The sequence below is a fragment of the Lingula anatina genome, chromosome 5 (genome assembly GCF_051362555.1).
Source record: "Lingula anatina isolate TDL-2025a chromosome 5, LinAna3.0, whole genome shotgun sequence".
Classification (NCBI taxonomy): domain Eukaryota; kingdom Metazoa; phylum Brachiopoda; class Lingulata; order Lingulida; family Lingulidae; genus Lingula; species Lingula anatina.
The window spans coordinates 6622804-6638592 of NC_141771.1; the positions used below are offsets into that span (position 1 = coordinate 6622804).

Below are 15789 nucleotides of genomic sequence, written 5' to 3' on the forward strand. Positions count from 1 at the left end.
AGTGTCGTTTTTTTTTAAAAACGATTCTGGCATCCAGAAACTAGTGTAGGTTTTTCAAAAACGATTCTGGCATCCAGAAACTAGTGTCGTCTTTCACAAACGATGCTAAGAAGCCAGAATCAGTTTTGCGGAGAATGTTACGGTCTCTCCTTGCCATGCGCTGAGGCCGGTAGAAATTAATCGCCGTATGCCTCTCCCTCCGTCCACTATTTGTCTCTTCAAAAACGATTCTTGCTTCTCAGATTCGTTTTCTGAAACACGACACTGGTTACTGGGCATCAGAATCGTTTTTTTTTTCTTTTTTTCAATTCAATACAATAAAAAAAATTATATATATACTTCAAACTACAAAGGGAGGCCCGAGGGGATCCCCCTCCTCACCCCCACCCTAATTCCCCCAACCCATCCACACCACCACCTAAGCCCCATTCCCGGCTTCCACTGTGCAGGCGGCCTGTGACTGGTAGAGGCGGTCACCTCGGTCTCCCAGCACGGCGAGGAAAGATCGTTACACCCTGAACACCTTGTCCGGCTTACGCGGTAAAGGCTTCTTGTACTCCGTAGATAGGGATCATCAGACCTATCGGCCTCAGCGCACATCGAGGAAACACCGTAAGACACACCGCAAAAATGATTTTGGTTTCTCAGAATCGTTTTTCAAAAACGAGACACTAGTTGCTGGTTGCCAGAATCGTTTTTTGAAAAACGACACTGGTTTCTGGACATCAGAATTCTCTTTGAAAAATTCAATAGAATCAAAGATTATAAACTTCAAACTACAAAGGGAGACTCCGGGGCCCCCTCCCCCCTCCCCACCCTAACATTCACCCCCCCCCCCCCTCACCCCACACACACACACAAACACCACCACCACCACCACCACCAACTCCACCTAAACACCATTCCCGGTTCTGTGGTGATGGCAATCTGTACGCCGTAGTAGCTAGTCGGCGATCTCGGTCTCAGCGCAAGGCGAGGAGAGGCTTCCACGGTGAGGGTAACCTGGTCGCGGAAGACGGTAATCGCCGGTTGTTTCTCCCTTCGTCCAATCCTGTTTCTCTTTGCAAAAACGATTCTAGCTTTTCAGAATCGTTTTTCGAAAAACGACACCGCAAAAACAATTCTAGCTTCTCAGAATCTTTATTTAAAAAAAAGACACTGATTTCTGGGAATCAGAATCGTTTTTTATTTTTTTAACTCAATAGATTCAAACCTGTACTTCAAACTACAGACTTGACATTTAATATGGGATATTTCAGTTTCGAAGGTATGCCTAGGTAAAGATGCGTTCTTTTTTCAAAAAACACCGATCTCACATAAAATTTGTGTGAAGTCAGGTGTGTTGCTACCAATTAAATGACTTCCATATCTGTTGTGCTGCTACATTATGTAATATGCAGTGATTAAATGGGTAGTGTTCCTTTGGGCTGGTCAAAGCTTGACTTAAGCAAAGGTTGGTTCTGTCAAAATAGTATCCATATGTCGGCAACTACTGCATAGAAGAATTTGAAATTTTGCATGCAAGCGGTCAGTTTTGAAGTGCTTAAAATGAACTAAGTAGTGCTTTACAAATTTGTTACTCTGTGGCAGAATGGCGCGAAAAAGACAGACATTACCAGACACAATATAGCGCCAAACGGAACGGTCCGCACAGTTTTATAGAGTAATGCCCAGACTGATGTACCTACACAGAGGTCACACCCAATGCATCGACATCTTACTTCTAGGGTGCACGACCCACTGTCTTTCGGGATACGCTGCTGGAACTAAACAAAATCCACCCAGTCTGTTCAGAACGAGGGGTAAATTGTCACAAAAATGCGTTTTTCAAGGCCCTTAGCGAACACCAAAGTGGTTTTAGCAGGTTAGAATACCAGACGACCTCCAAGGTACCCACTGTAAACAGCAAAACATCGTCGTCTGTTTCTATAATGAATTGGGGGCCATGACCGTTTCTGGGTAGAACACTGAAACCGCGTGACTTTCCTTATTGAGGTCAGATTTCACCTGTACCGCCCAACTAGTCAAAACAGAGTTTACAGACATCCAGAAGAGGCCTACGACGAAGAAAGTGCCGCATCTAAAGTGACACAGGGCATCGGCAGCGTCAGTATTTGGAATGGATACGACATTGGTGCCAAAACACCAATGGTAGTCATCGACGAAAACCTGTACCAGACCAAATAAAGGAATAATCTGGGAACCACTTGGCTATCATTTGATAGTGGGCACCTTAGGAACAATTTTAGATTGCACGGTGAGATTGCCGGTTCACACAGAGCACTTTTAATAGCAGTTTACTTTCAGAACCAAAGGAATGGGCAGCTATCCTAGTCATCAAAATCACCATATTTGAACCACATACACAATATGTGGGTAGGCCATTACTCGCCGAATCAACGGCCTACATGTCCTACAACAAAACTGGGCCAAAATGGACAATTTTTTACCGATGCCTGGGCTGTTATTCCAGATTGAACTCTAAAACCCTATCCCAGAGAGTGCCTTGCCGCTTGAGAGCGCTGGTTACAGCCAGAAGAGGCCAGGCGTAACAGCGACCATTACTATGACTACACACTGACATGAGGGTCCCATATGGAGCGTGTAACTCTTTTACAGACGATGATTTGGAAAATATGGAGATCCAAAATATCTATTTTAATGGATGTCGTATGACATAGTATTGGCAATGTATTTCTGTTTGCTTCACTGTCAAAATCGATTAATGAACTGATGTCAACATGACATCAAAGAGATAATTCAAAATTATTAAAGCACGATTTTAATCCTTATTTTCATTTATCAGTCAGCAAAATAGGGAAAAAAATGATGAAAAATGATTTGGAAAAAATATTCCATATCAAATGTCAAGTCTGTACAAAGGCAGGCCCCTTCCCCCTCCTCACCCTGACTCTTATTCCCCCACCCCCACCGCCACCACCACCTAAACCCCATTTCCTGCCTCCGCTGTGCAGGCGGACTGGTAGAGGCGGTCAACCTGGCCTCAGCGCACGGCGAGAAGAGACATTCTCCGCAAAAATGATTCTGGCTTCTCAGAGTCATTTTTGAAAGACGACACTAGTTTCTGGTTGCCAGAATCGTTTTTGAAAAACGTAACTAGTTTCTAGTTGACAGGTTCGTTTTTCAATATATCCTTGGGTGTTGCTTGTGTGTTGTTATTGCTGTAGGTGCGTTTTTATTTGGTAATTTGTTAGGGGTATTCAACGCCCTTTCTGGTAGTTTGATGGGGGTATTCGACGCCCTTTCTGCATCTTCGTGTTCATGTCTTGGTTTCATGCTTGTCTCTTCATATGGTTCTCTCACATTTGTTTCACTTTGTGTATCTGAATGTGTTTCCCCGTCCCCATCATCTCAAGTTTTTAGAGCTTGAGCTTTTCCATTTTCTCCACTCACGTCAAAATTGCTATTGGAGTTTTCCTCCATTAGAAGTTTCTCATAAATTTTGTTATTATACTCCTTTCCATTTTCAAATACTTTGAATGATGAACGCCAGCCTTGTATCCCTGATGCAGATTTTCATGGTAGCCTAGAACTTGCTTCTCAGTCTTTTCCCAGGTCCTATAGACACCAACTTGGTAGCCTCTTGCCACAGCATAGTAGCCTTTTTTCTTTGAAGAATTCCTTTCCTTGGTCATTTCAGATGCTAGTACAAGTATGTTGTATCATCTGTGTAGTTTCAGAACAGACAGGAACAGATATATGAGTCAAGTTATGTTCAGCATTTTAAGTAATGTCAGCATTCCACCTCCCCGACCTAATTTTAGGCCTTCATTGTTCTTTGTCCTTCATTTCCAAAACTTTGAACTTCAAAAGGTTTGAACTTTAAAAAATCAGAGTCCCAAGGAGTGCTACAATAAATCCTTTATCATAGGAGAGATCTATATACTCACAAAAAGACCTCCATACTTCATATTAAAATTTTGATGACTTTGCCAAACAAAAAATTAGAAACAAACACTAGAGAAACCAGTGATGCTTCAACTTACTTGACCTTGACCTTGACTTATAAATGTTATTCTTGTTGTTAGAATTGGGATCAGTTGTCATATAATAATGGAGAGCATTTACATTTTCAGGTTGCAAAAAAACTAATAGAAATTGCAAAACCCAAGAAAGAATTTGTTGACATTGCGTGTAACAAGAACGGTTACGACGGATTGACTGCCCTTCATGTAGCAATATTTAAGTACGTATATACAGTAGTCTCTCTCTCCCTCCCTCTCTCTCTCTCTCTCGTGTTTCGAAAAAAACTCTTTGAATATTCATTATTTCACAAATACAATTTTCGGAAGGCTTATCCTAAATATTGTCATCTTTCATTAAAAAAATAAAACTTAGGTTGGTGCCTACTTTGTTAAATTTCAGAAGCAACTTGGGCGTGGTAGAGGCAATTCTAAATTCAGAATCAACAGACGAAGTTCAGTCTAAAAAAGGCACAAAAAAATCAGAAATCAACTCAGAAATACCGAATCGCTTTTATGATAATGTTATAAAGGAAAAGGAAAAAAAGGGGAAGATCATGGCACGTTCATGTTGTTTTGTGCCATTCCCTGAGAGCGGTAGCGCCTGTTGCATGGGTATCTTTTCCAATGTGCAGAAAAATTCCAATAAAAAAACATCAAACGTAGCATCCGGTGGTGAAGGAACAGCGGCCAATGAATCCGGCGGTGAAATGCCATTAACCAATGCACCGGGTGGTGAAGCAGCACCAAACAATGACGACAGCGGTGAAGCAACATCAACCAATGCAGCCGGCGGTGAAGCAACATCAACTAATGCAGCCGGCGGTGAAGCAATGTCAAGCAATACAGCCGGCGGTGAAGCAACATCAACCAATCCAGCCGGCAGTGAAGCAACGTCAACTAATGCAGCCGGCGGTGAAGCAACATCAACAAATGCAGCCGGCGGTGAAGCAACATCAACCAATGCAGCTGGCGGTGAAACAAAGTCAAGCAATGCAGGCGGCGGTGAAGCAACATCAAGCAATGCAGCCGGCAGTGAAGCAATGTCAACCAATGCAGCCGGTGGTGAAGCAACATCAACATCAACACCAAGTAATGCAGCCGGCGGTGAAGTTACATCAAGCAATGCAGTCAACAGCGAAGAAACAAGTTGTGTCAATAAGCCCGCCACTGGAGCAAAATTTAAAGACGAAAACCATGAAGCATTGTTAGGGCTGCTTTCGGGGGAACTTCCCCTTATAGTAGCTGCTTGCCGTTTAGCAGTTACGCATTATAACGTAGCGGACGCCTTCAAACGATCAGAAGGGGGGCGATGTCAAAGTGCGCCGGCAGTAACGAATTACAACGTAGCGGACGCCTTCGAACGATCAGAAGGGGGGCGATGTCAAAGTGCGCCGGCAGTAACGAATTACAACGTAGCGGACGCCTTCGAACGATCAGAAGGGGGGCGGTGTCAAAGTGCGCCGGCAGTAACGAATTACAACGTAGCGGACGCCTTCGAACGATCAGAAGGGGGGCGATGTCAAAGTGCGCCGGCAGTAACGAATTACAACGTAGCGGACGCCTTCGAACGATCAGAAGGGGGGCGGTGTCAAAGTGCGCCGGCAGTAACGAATTACAACGTAGCGGACGCCTTCGAACGACCAGAAGGGGGGCGGTGTCAAAGTGCGCCGGCAGTATTGCATTATAACGTCACGAATGGCTTAGAAAAAGAAAACGACAGTAATCTGCTCGGAGATGAAAAAATATGCATCGATAGAAAAAAGATATTGGAAAGAGTACTCGAAAAGGCTAATCCGTTTCAAGTCAACAGCCAAGGTAACAACGTGTTCCATGAGCTGATCATCCTCTCCACCAAACAGTGGGCAAGAAATCTGCAGAGAAAGAGTTCTGACGATGAGTATTTATCAGATCAAACATTTTCTGAAAGCAGTTTTGAAGAGAACAAAGATCCTTTCATTGCAAATGTGAAGGCAGTTTTTAAGTTTATTTTGGACAAAATTGTTGATGGCGAAAACTTGAAACACAAACCACAACTTAACGGGAAACCAATAGGTGAGAAGGAAATCCTTTGTTTGCCTGATTCTGAAAACCAAGTTAAACCCGACTTATGGAACTGGTCCTATCGTTACATCCCACTCGAGATCGCAGCGAGATTTGGCGCAATTGAAATGTTTAAGTGGCTCCTGTATCTAGACGGCGCTCATGAGTCCCAGATTCAACCCTCAAAAGAGAACCTGATTGGTGGCCACGTGAACCACCGCCTGACGCCTCTTAAGATGAAAGTTAACGTTGAGCCTGGAAATGAGTTTCTGGAAGAAAGAACCGATGAGCATTTTGTCAAGAAAGACGACACACTCTCTCTTATGGAACTGATCACAATGAACAAGGGACGGAACGCTTTGAAGCTCGTGGAACCTGCTCCCGTACGGTCTGCGGTAAGAGAAAAATGGAACAGACGGATACGACGGATTCATCTTATTTGCATGTCCGTGCACTTGGTCATGATTTCTTTTATGACTGGGTGTACTGTTCATCGTCCTGCGTTTTCATCTTCTGATGGAGTTAATAAAACTCGCATTTTGACATCTAATCAGGCTTATCAAACGGGAGAGGACTCAGCAAGAGCCGTTTTTGAAAGTTTGGTCTTTGGGTATGCTCTGTATATGTTGTTTTTTGAAATAATTGCAAACTTTCAATACCGACGCTCACCTTGGAATTGCTTCTGCATTTTCTCTATCAAATGTATGTTGCCACTCCGAAAAATGAGGATGAATGAGAGATACTCGGTTGTTGTTATTACATGGTGTGTGTCCATCTTCATATCCTTTATTCTACGATTCGCCAATTATGAACATGAAGAAATTGCCCTGGCCTTTGCTGTTGTCTTCGGGTGGTGGTCACTCCTTCACGCTCTAAGACCTTTCAAATACTTCAGTTTTTACACTGTGATCATTCAGAGAGTTATATTTGGTGATCTGCTCAGGTTTTCTATTGTATTCTTAATCCAACTGGTGGGATTTAGCGCCGCAATGTTTTTACTGTTTAAGTCATCCGATTACTATCCTGTTGCCGGATTCCAGACGTTTGAAAACACTCTTCTTACTCTTTTTGAGATCATGATAGGTATAGGAGATTTTGATGTGTACACATTAGCACATTTCCCTGGTCTCGTGGCCTGGTGTTTCGTGTTTTATTTAATCTTTAGTTACGTATTGCTGTTCAACATGATCATCGCCATGCTCTCGGAGTCGGTGCGTATTGTGACAGAAGATAAAGATCTACAGTGGCGCCTCCAGCAGCTTCATGTCATTATCTTTTGGGAAAGGCGTTATAAATGTCTAAGGTATTATGGATATGCCCGGCGGTATTTAAATGACAGAATTGCCAGATCTTCAAACAAAGTTTCTCCTCAGCCACAATAGAACGGTCTCGAAAATACTGTGAACTGTCCGGTTGAAACTTTGACATGTACGCTAGGCCCAATCACATCTGGGGGTTAAGTTACACATGGCAGTAAAAGCAACAATGACTTACCAATTCATTCAGCATCAGCCCTAGCTGCTAAATGTTCTTTAATGGTTCTTAATGGAAACTATTGGAATGACGCCTGTTGCTTTGGCCCTGCGGTTCCCAACTATAATCTAAATTCGTTACTGGAGTGGATAATTAATTCGAGTATTATATTACTCTAGTTTTGTTTATATGCAATGCATTAGAACTCTAAGGGCGTATTCCCAGAGCTTTTAGATCGATCTATTCCCTCGAGATTACTGTCAGATAATCCGGCTTAAATGTCCGTCCCGCCTACTACAAGCTGTAAGGGGGTAATTAACTTTCGTGCCCTCTCGGCTGACAGCTATTTAACGTGAACCCCCAGGGAGTTAGGTCGATCTAAAGTAGATCGATCTAATCTCTGGGAAAGGGGTCTAAGTCTTACAGTACAAACTAACAATATTGAACAATCATTGACTAGGGTGACGTCAACGTTTTTTTTAACGCATCGGTCGATATAACTTTTCTTAGGCCTACAAAACAACTGTATATTGTTTTGTATTAAATTGTGTATGAAAAAGGCATTTTCTCCAGATAATAAATGAGACATTTTTTCTCGCTAAGTTTTTTTTTTTCAGTAGCAAATAAATATACAATCTTACAGTTTTTGACTTATGAATCGCACACAAACACATACACACACACACACGCATTTGCATACTTGGACTCTCTTTCTCTTCGTAAAAAAAAGGTTACAGTATATAGTTACAGTATTGCATAAATGGGTAGAAAGTAGACATTGACAATTCATGTTGTTAACCTTACAATTGGAATTCTAAGAGGTATATCATAAGCTTGTTGCTTGTCAATTAAGTTGTAATATGCGATCAATATTTTCCCATTTTCTTTTAACATGTTGTTGTTTTTGGTCGGTATACATATATAAAGAATATAAACAAATATTTCTGTAATAATTAACGTATTGTCTAGTACCTTCCCATGTTGGGATTTCTGATTTCGTTCTACATAGACTAATATATTTCTTAATTATTAAGATAAGCAGATAAAAACATTTTATGTCATATGATTGCACAAGTCCGAGTATAAAAATCTCGGGAGATCTCTCAATTACAATGCCTAAATTTTCTTTTACGGAACAAATGCCACACGTCCAAACATTCTGTATATGAGGGCAATCCCAGAACACGTGAAGAATAGTTTCTCTGGCAGCATTACAAAATTCACACTGTTCTGATTCTTTTTTAGAAATTTTCATATGATAAATATTTGTACTAAATATTCTGTGATTTATTCTAAATTGAAGCGTCTGCAGTTTCGTGTCATCTGTTTCTTGGAAGGGTGATCTAAATATTAGTTGCCAATCATCATTACTTAAGGATTTTTTAATATTTTCGTGCCATATACTTTTACTTTTGTTTGGTGATATAGTGTAGCCTTGGAGGAATTTTCTATAGAAGTATCTGGATGGTTTGGTAACTTTTTTAATCGAGTCAATTATTTCGTGGAACACGGTTTGTAATTTTCTTCCATTTAGTGGAGATAGTTTTACGTCATTCAGATGGTATGCTCTTTTGAATACTCAAGTATTCCAGAAAGTTTGCGTTTAGGTTGAATTTTTCGTTGAGTTCCTCTAGAGAGAGGAAATTTCCAACATTATTTATAATATCATTAATGTAGAAAATACCATTTTTACACCATCTTTTATGGAAGACAGTTTTTTTATTTGTTTTAATTTTTATGTTTTTCCAAGCCCATGGTATAAGTACATTGTTCCTTTTGGAACAAAACGTAACAGGGGCATTTTAATGTAACATTCTCAACAGAAATCTCACTCCATTTGCAAGAGGTGACTTCAGGGATGCTACTGGCTTCATTGTGACAACGCACTTGCTCACAGCTCTCGTCTGGCAAACGATTTGTTGCAGAAACACAGGGCTCTGAGGATGGAATCACCATCTTTGAGCCCTGATATTAAACTTACAAATCAACTGTGACATGAATTGGAGTTTGCAATGCAAAGAAGGGCCAACCCCATAAAAACGTGGACCAACTCCCCCAACTTGTTTAAGAAGAATGGGACAATATCCCACTAAACAGAATTGTAACCCGTGTTAAAGGCTTGTCGCGCCGTCTACAGGAGATAATTGCAGTACGCGGTAGACGCACACGCTGTTAGGCACGTGATCTTTAACGAGCACACCATAATGCTAATTGTGTGTGAATTTGGTGACATTTGATGACGTCCTTTCAATTTTAAAGACATTTCTTTACATCTGTAGAAGTCACAGTGAAACAGTCGATTTGAGGGGGTACCTCTTATAAATTTTACTAAATGGTATAAAAAATGTATATTTTCACCACTATTTTGTATTTTTAAACCATTAATCATGTTAGGCACGGTACCGTAATAAAATGCACTATTTCTAACAATTAACAGCTGTAAGGTTATCATTTGTAAATAAAAGTACATGGAATCGGGGGTGGGACAACCTTTTTGACCAATGTTGTACATGTAAATATAGTCTGTAAGCTTTTGTAAGTACTGTACCGGATAGTTTTGTGTTGTGTTGTGTGCATTGAAAACAAGACAAATAAAAAATGATAGAAAACCACTTCCAGGCATAAACAGTGTCCGTTATGAAATGAAGCTAAACTTAATTTGTTTCTTAGTGTTTCTCTCGCCCGCAACACAAGCCTCATAAAGAACAATTGCAGTTAGCTAACATGGGCTCTAGATTCGAGAGCACAAATCAACGACTTCAACCACGAATTAAGTACCCTGACATATAATTTGTAGTCATGAAATACCAATAATAGCAAGTCAAAAATCCATCTTTGAGATTATAAAAGCTTGACCTTCAGATATTTAATAATGTCCTCAATGCTGTGGTTGTGTGCTATAAGGCAAATGTCCGCAGATTCTGGAGTAGGGACGCTCGCTTTAGGCTCAATTAAATTCCTTTCCGGCGGCCTCGTGAACATTAATCGTCTGTCCTCCAACTTTATTTTTTCCCTGCTCATACAAAAATAAAAAAATATGAAAAATGAAGATTATATTATATTATATTATATTATATTATATTATATTATATTATATTATATTATTGTAAGACAAAGCAGCGTGAATTCACCACTCTGCTACTCTGCTCTTGGTTCGATACATGAGTCAAGGTCCCTTTACAGTCACCATGTTATAAAAAGCTAATTTTTTCTAAACGCCGCGCGCGTCACGGGAAACCTACCCGGCGACGGTGCGGGGTCTTTGGCGCCAAGTCGGCGTCGCACCCATCAGTGTCACTAGTAGATCACCAGTAAAAACTTGTACTAGTACATGTATGTCCAAAGAAGATTTATTAACTTAAATATGTTGCGAAGAACAATTCTAAATAAGTGTTTTCTTGGAAGAGACTATCAGTGGCAGCAACAAACGGTATCTCTGTTTGTTACAGGGGTAAACCTTTTATTGACATTATTCCGCATACAATAGCAACAACTGTAGATGTCATTCACCGATAAATCGGCTTGCATTTACTTGACAAACATTCCATCGATATCGATATTTATTTTCTGCTCTGTTGACTGAATTGCTCAATCTTATTAGCATTGGCAGTTTTTTAACCAAGTAAACGTGTCAATTGCCCTATTTTCCTAAAAAATGTTCAATTTTATTAGCATTGGTAGCGTTTTAACAAGCAAACACACGTTAATTGACCTACTTACTTTGAACTGCTTAATGTCCTAAGGCCCACGATTCCAAAATACACACCCTTTGTTCAAAAGAATAAATAAAGGAAAGAAAAAAAGAAAAAGGAAAAAGCGAATGTGCCGTGTGAATAACAGTCTCCGTTGCAGGCTTAAGTAAATAATTTGAATTAAAAACTCTGGATGTCTTTGCTATAATTTTGATTTTAGGGGATATACAGAAAACAGAACTTGGACATAAAACATCATCAACAGGATAACAATAAGTTAATAATTTAACAAATTTACAAGTAAGACACCATGTTGTTTTGTTGTCGTGCATGAAGATGAGGGTGTCCTACATCATAGTAAAAAAAGCAAGTTGATAGCAATGCGATTTTTTTTCAAAAACAAAAAAAACTACTTTCATGTTAACGTAATCTATTGCAATTAAATACATCGTTCTGTCTGTTCAAAGCAAACGTTATGATATGCCGATCATGAAGAATATTTCCTCAATTTCAAATGTTTACCTCAATTTTCCATCAAATAACCTTAAAACTTAATCATCTCACCGCCTCACTAAGATATATTTGTCAGTTTTTAGTTCCAAGTTACTCTTGTACGCTGTATCGATATAAAATATTTTCCCATGGATATAATATTTCCTATAAACATAGGTGACATCGTTTGGATAAGTTCGAGCGTGGCTTTACCTATAATACATGTAGTTCATTGACTTGTAATTGTTGTATTAATTTCATAAGTATGCTCTGCTTGCATATACAATTTAAAAATTGACTTGTATTTGTTGTATTAAGTCAGAGAAGAATTTCATCAGCTGTGTTAAGTTGTAAGAATGATGTGAATTTTTCTTCAGTCAACAGCTAATATTGAGATACTTGCCCCCCCCTCCCCCCATTGTCTTAGGAAAGGGAGGTAGAGGTCAGGAAGGATGGCACCATCATTTCTGTTGAGACTGCCCCCTATCTTCTTGATGTGGATGGCTTCCTAAGACAATGGGGGGGGGGGGGGGGGGGGGGGGGGGCAAGTACACCTCCTGAGTAGAGGCTATTCACCTGGATAGCCTCATTCCCTGAAGAAGATGTCCTGATAGACATCGAAATATTGGAGGGAAAACCTATCTCAATATTAGCTGTTGACTGAAGACAAATCCACATCAATTGTTGTATTAATTTTGAAATTTCGCTTTAGAGATGTCAATCATTACACTGTATATCTGTTTGTCATTTTTAGCCTATGTCGTTTCTTTGTATATTACGTTTTTCATGATAATTTTTTCGTCCCTGCATAGGGCAATAATTTGCGGTTTGGTTGTAGCAAACCTTTTCAGATGACATTTTCACCAAGAGATCCTCCCAGAGTAAAGATGGGCATTGTTTGGCCCCCGAATTATCAATAACATCATCCGCCCTTTTTTTCACATTATTGCTTTAAGTACATGGTAAATTACACTAATGATGAGCATTGTGTCCATGCCCCTCGGGGCCATTACTCCCCGCCGCTGTAGATAGAAACTTCTATCAGGTTCTTGTCGGGGTCGCGAAAATAGACGGACTGAATGGCTCCCAGGGCTCCGGTTCTCTCTACTGGACCTTCTTCTATAGCCACATCACAGGCCTGGTTGGAAATTGGAAAGAAAGGGATAAAAGAAATGGAAAAATGATGTGAGAATCTGTAAGTTCTTGAGAATTATTTGCTAGCATAATTTATTTCAGGAAATGTGTTGAAATAGTTTCAAGGACAGAGATGATGGCGCTATTGCAGCCTGTATACAACCTGTAGTGTTCATTTTATTGTGATAATTGTTTATCACTTCATTTTTTTTTCTAATTTCAGCGTTGTCATCATTTCTGTTTGCATTTGCTCAAAATAAAGGTTCATACAGTATATTCAACTGTAGTTTTTCCTGTCTTTTCGTACATTACAATTCTCTGTCAAATACGAAAAGATGATAAACAAAACAAAGAAAAATGAACAACTGAGTTGGCTGTCGTTTTAGTTCAATTCCTTAATGCGGAATACCGATAATAACATGTCAGTAGCCTAATCCAACTTTATGAGACTATAAGAATTATACATGTACCTTCAGGTATTTAATAATGTCCTCGATGCTGTGGTTGTGTGCTATAAGACAAATGTCCGCAGATCCTGGAGTAGGGACGCTCGCTTTCGGCTCAAATTCATTCCCGGCCTCGTGTAAATTAATCTTCTGTTCTCCGAATTTTAGGGCTTTTCTTGTACTCTACTCACAAAATAAAAGAAGTTTTACAAAAATAATAAAAGGGTACATATGTAAATTAGGTACATTATATTTCCTGCATATTAAATATGTTTTTAAGGCCCTGGATCCGTTCACGAGCTGGTGATACTGCACGCCATGCAGTAAAATCATAGCACTTTGTTTCAAGATACGCGTTATCACTTGTTCACGATATTTTATCTTAGGCCCAGGGGCTTAGATTCCGCACCTCTAATTTACAAGAGGGGGTATAGCTCAGTGATAGAGCATTCGACTGCAGATCGAGAGGTCCCCGGTTCAAATCCGGGTGCCCCCTTTAATGTCTGAAAGTTTTGTGAAACATATACGTAATTGAAAGTATTCTTTTCGTGATTGAGGATGTCACCCTGCACCCTGCAAACCTTCCGTATTTCACATTCAAAGTTGTTAAACTCCTCGATGAAAGTACCATTTTTAAATTATTATTTATGTACATGAATGCATAGATGCCCAGGTGACTAACAAGTAATATAATACTTAAAGTATTACAAATGGTGTAAAACATCGAATCTAAGTGCACGCAAATTTTAAGAGCCTCCACTTAATCCCTGTCTTACTTTAATGGGTAATAAACAAATATATCCAAAGACGAATTTACTATTTTTCAAATAAAACATCATCTCAAGGTTTTTGGAAATTTTCGACTGATCGAATGCGTAAACAGCAGCTCCGGTGGCACAATCGGTTAGCGCGCCGTACTTATAAACAGTACTCCGCCCTGGCAACAGGGTTGAGGCATGCGGAGGTTGTGAGTTCGAGCCTCACCCGGAGCACTTGCTGTGTGTTTTGAATCTTTCAATAGTACACGATTTGGAAAAAATTGCAAGTCATCACAACGTGATTAAAAATCTTCCAAAGATCGACATGGCGATAAAAATGTAAAATGATGACAGAAGCCAAGAGCATACGGGTCGAGCAACATATCCCTGAGAATGCGAAAATTATTTCATTCTTGAGTGAAATTATATTTGTTATGAATACCTCACACAGAATACCATTGAATTCGCAATATGCAGGCACATTGTATTTCACAGTTATTATTATTATTATTATTACTTCAAGTTTCAAGTTTATTCAATCTCACAAGTTGAATTTTCAACATACAGATACAAACAGAACATTTAACATAGAGCTACTACACAGAATTACTAATTCAGCTCAGCATGGATAATATAATAGTACAACATTCGATGTAGAGATACGTGTACTAACTGCTTACCTTAAAGGTGACTTCCTCCATCCCCAGCACCTTGGTATAAAACTGGACAGTTTTGGCAACGTCCGCCACCGTGAGGACAAGGTGGTCGAGTCTTTTAATGGTGATTCCAGAATGAGTCATTTTTATCAGTGTATCTACTAGGATAGAAGATATCGTGGACCTTAGGTGTGTATTTTTGCCAAAATTATCTGAAAAAGAGACAAAGAGAGTTTTAATGAGCCATAAACGACTTCCAGATAATGGACAACCGGGCCGGTGTAACGTTACAGAGAGTCCCCCATGATAGACAGTTCGTTTCTCATTCATTTGTACAGGTAAACCTCGCCCTAGATTTTGACCCATTTTAAGTCAGGCTAACCCTAACCATTATAACTAAATGAAGGGCGGACTTTCTGTTACACGGACCCTCGGTTTTGTTATACCGGGGCTACGATAAATGATTACGAGTTGAGAGAAAGGCGTTTTCCCAGGTTGTTCTACTTTCCTCTGTGAAAGGCACGTTTCCAATTACACATGTGCCTCTCCTCTAGCTCCCATGTGAGAGTCATTTCACCCTGATGAGCAGGATGACAAATGGAGGGTGGGGGTAGTTAATGCAACCCCCACCCCCTCCTGACTGCGAAGAACTATTTGGTAAGGATTTGTAAGGATTGTGAATATCATATTTTGCTAATTTTTTTATAGAAGAATAATATACTTTCTATTAAGCGCTGGGATTGAAGACACTTTGACACCATATCAAATGCGGTTCTTTTTTTTGTGTGTGTGTGTTTGTGTAGAAAGAGTGAATTCTTTAGTTAAAATAACAGCGTCCATTTAATTACAACCGCTCCTTAAGGCAGGGAAGTTACAACACCATAGGAATCAGTTCGGAGAAGGACAACAAATACCTTTCTGTGAACTACAAATAAGTTAGGTTTGCCCGACTGGAATTCAGATATGATCTAGAAAGCTAAATTATGAATTTTGTCAACATACATGTACAAACAGTGCGTCTAGTCTAGGCGAAAATGTCAAAGGTATCTAGTCTTATCATGAATTACTGGAATACTCCTATGGTCTAAGGAGCATTTTCCTTTAATAAATAC

General features: G+C 39.8%; 2 protein-coding genes and 2 non-coding genes across 4 annotated transcripts in view; 3 read left to right on the forward strand and 1 right to left on the reverse strand.

Annotated features, from left to right (window-relative positions):
- LOC147761556 (uncharacterized) overlaps positions 1–10501 on the forward strand; it is a 34733-nt gene extending 24232 nt beyond the window's left edge. The window contains exons 4-5 of the mRNA XM_087013270.1: positions 4098–4207; positions 4387–10501. Coding sequence (XP_086869396.1) covers positions 4098–4207; positions 4387–7408 — 3132 coding nt within the window. The 3' untranslated portion in view covers positions 7409–10501. The remainder of the gene's footprint in view (positions 1–4097; positions 4208–4386) is intronic.
- Positions 10502–12692: 2191 nt separating this feature from the next.
- Positions 12693–14821, reverse strand: LOC106171657 (glyoxalase domain-containing protein 5-like). Its single transcript, XM_013552095.2, has 3 exons — positions 14702–14821; positions 13288–13446; positions 12693–12821 (listed from the first exon to the last, which is right to left on the reverse strand). The coding sequence occupies exons 1-3, from the start codon at positions 14819–14821 to the stop codon at positions 12693–12695; spliced, it is 408 nt and encodes a 135-aa protein (XP_013407549.2).
- On the forward strand, positions 13688–13759 carry Trnac-gca (transfer RNA cysteine (anticodon GCA)). The gene has a single exon. It is a non-coding gene; the product is annotated as a tRNA-Cys (tRNA).
- Trnai-uau (transfer RNA isoleucine (anticodon UAU)) lies at positions 14149–14255 on the forward strand. Its single transcript has 2 exons — positions 14149–14186; positions 14220–14255. It is a non-coding gene; the product is annotated as a tRNA-Ile (tRNA).
- Positions 14822–15789: the final 968 nt, after the last annotated feature.

Coding starts and splice junctions, on each gene's coding strand:
- LOC106171657 (XM_013552095.2), bottom strand. CDS start 14,821: ATGACTCATTCTGGAATCACCATTAAAAGACTCGACCACCTTGTCCTC. Junction 13,447..14,701: donor TGGAGGAAGTCACCTTTAAG/GTAAGCAGTTAG, acceptor TTTTGTGAGTAG/AGTACAAGAAAAGCCCTAAA. Junction 12,822..13,287: donor ACATTATTAAATACCTGAAG/GTACATGTATAA, acceptor ATTTCCAACCAG/GCCTGTGATGTGGCTATAGA.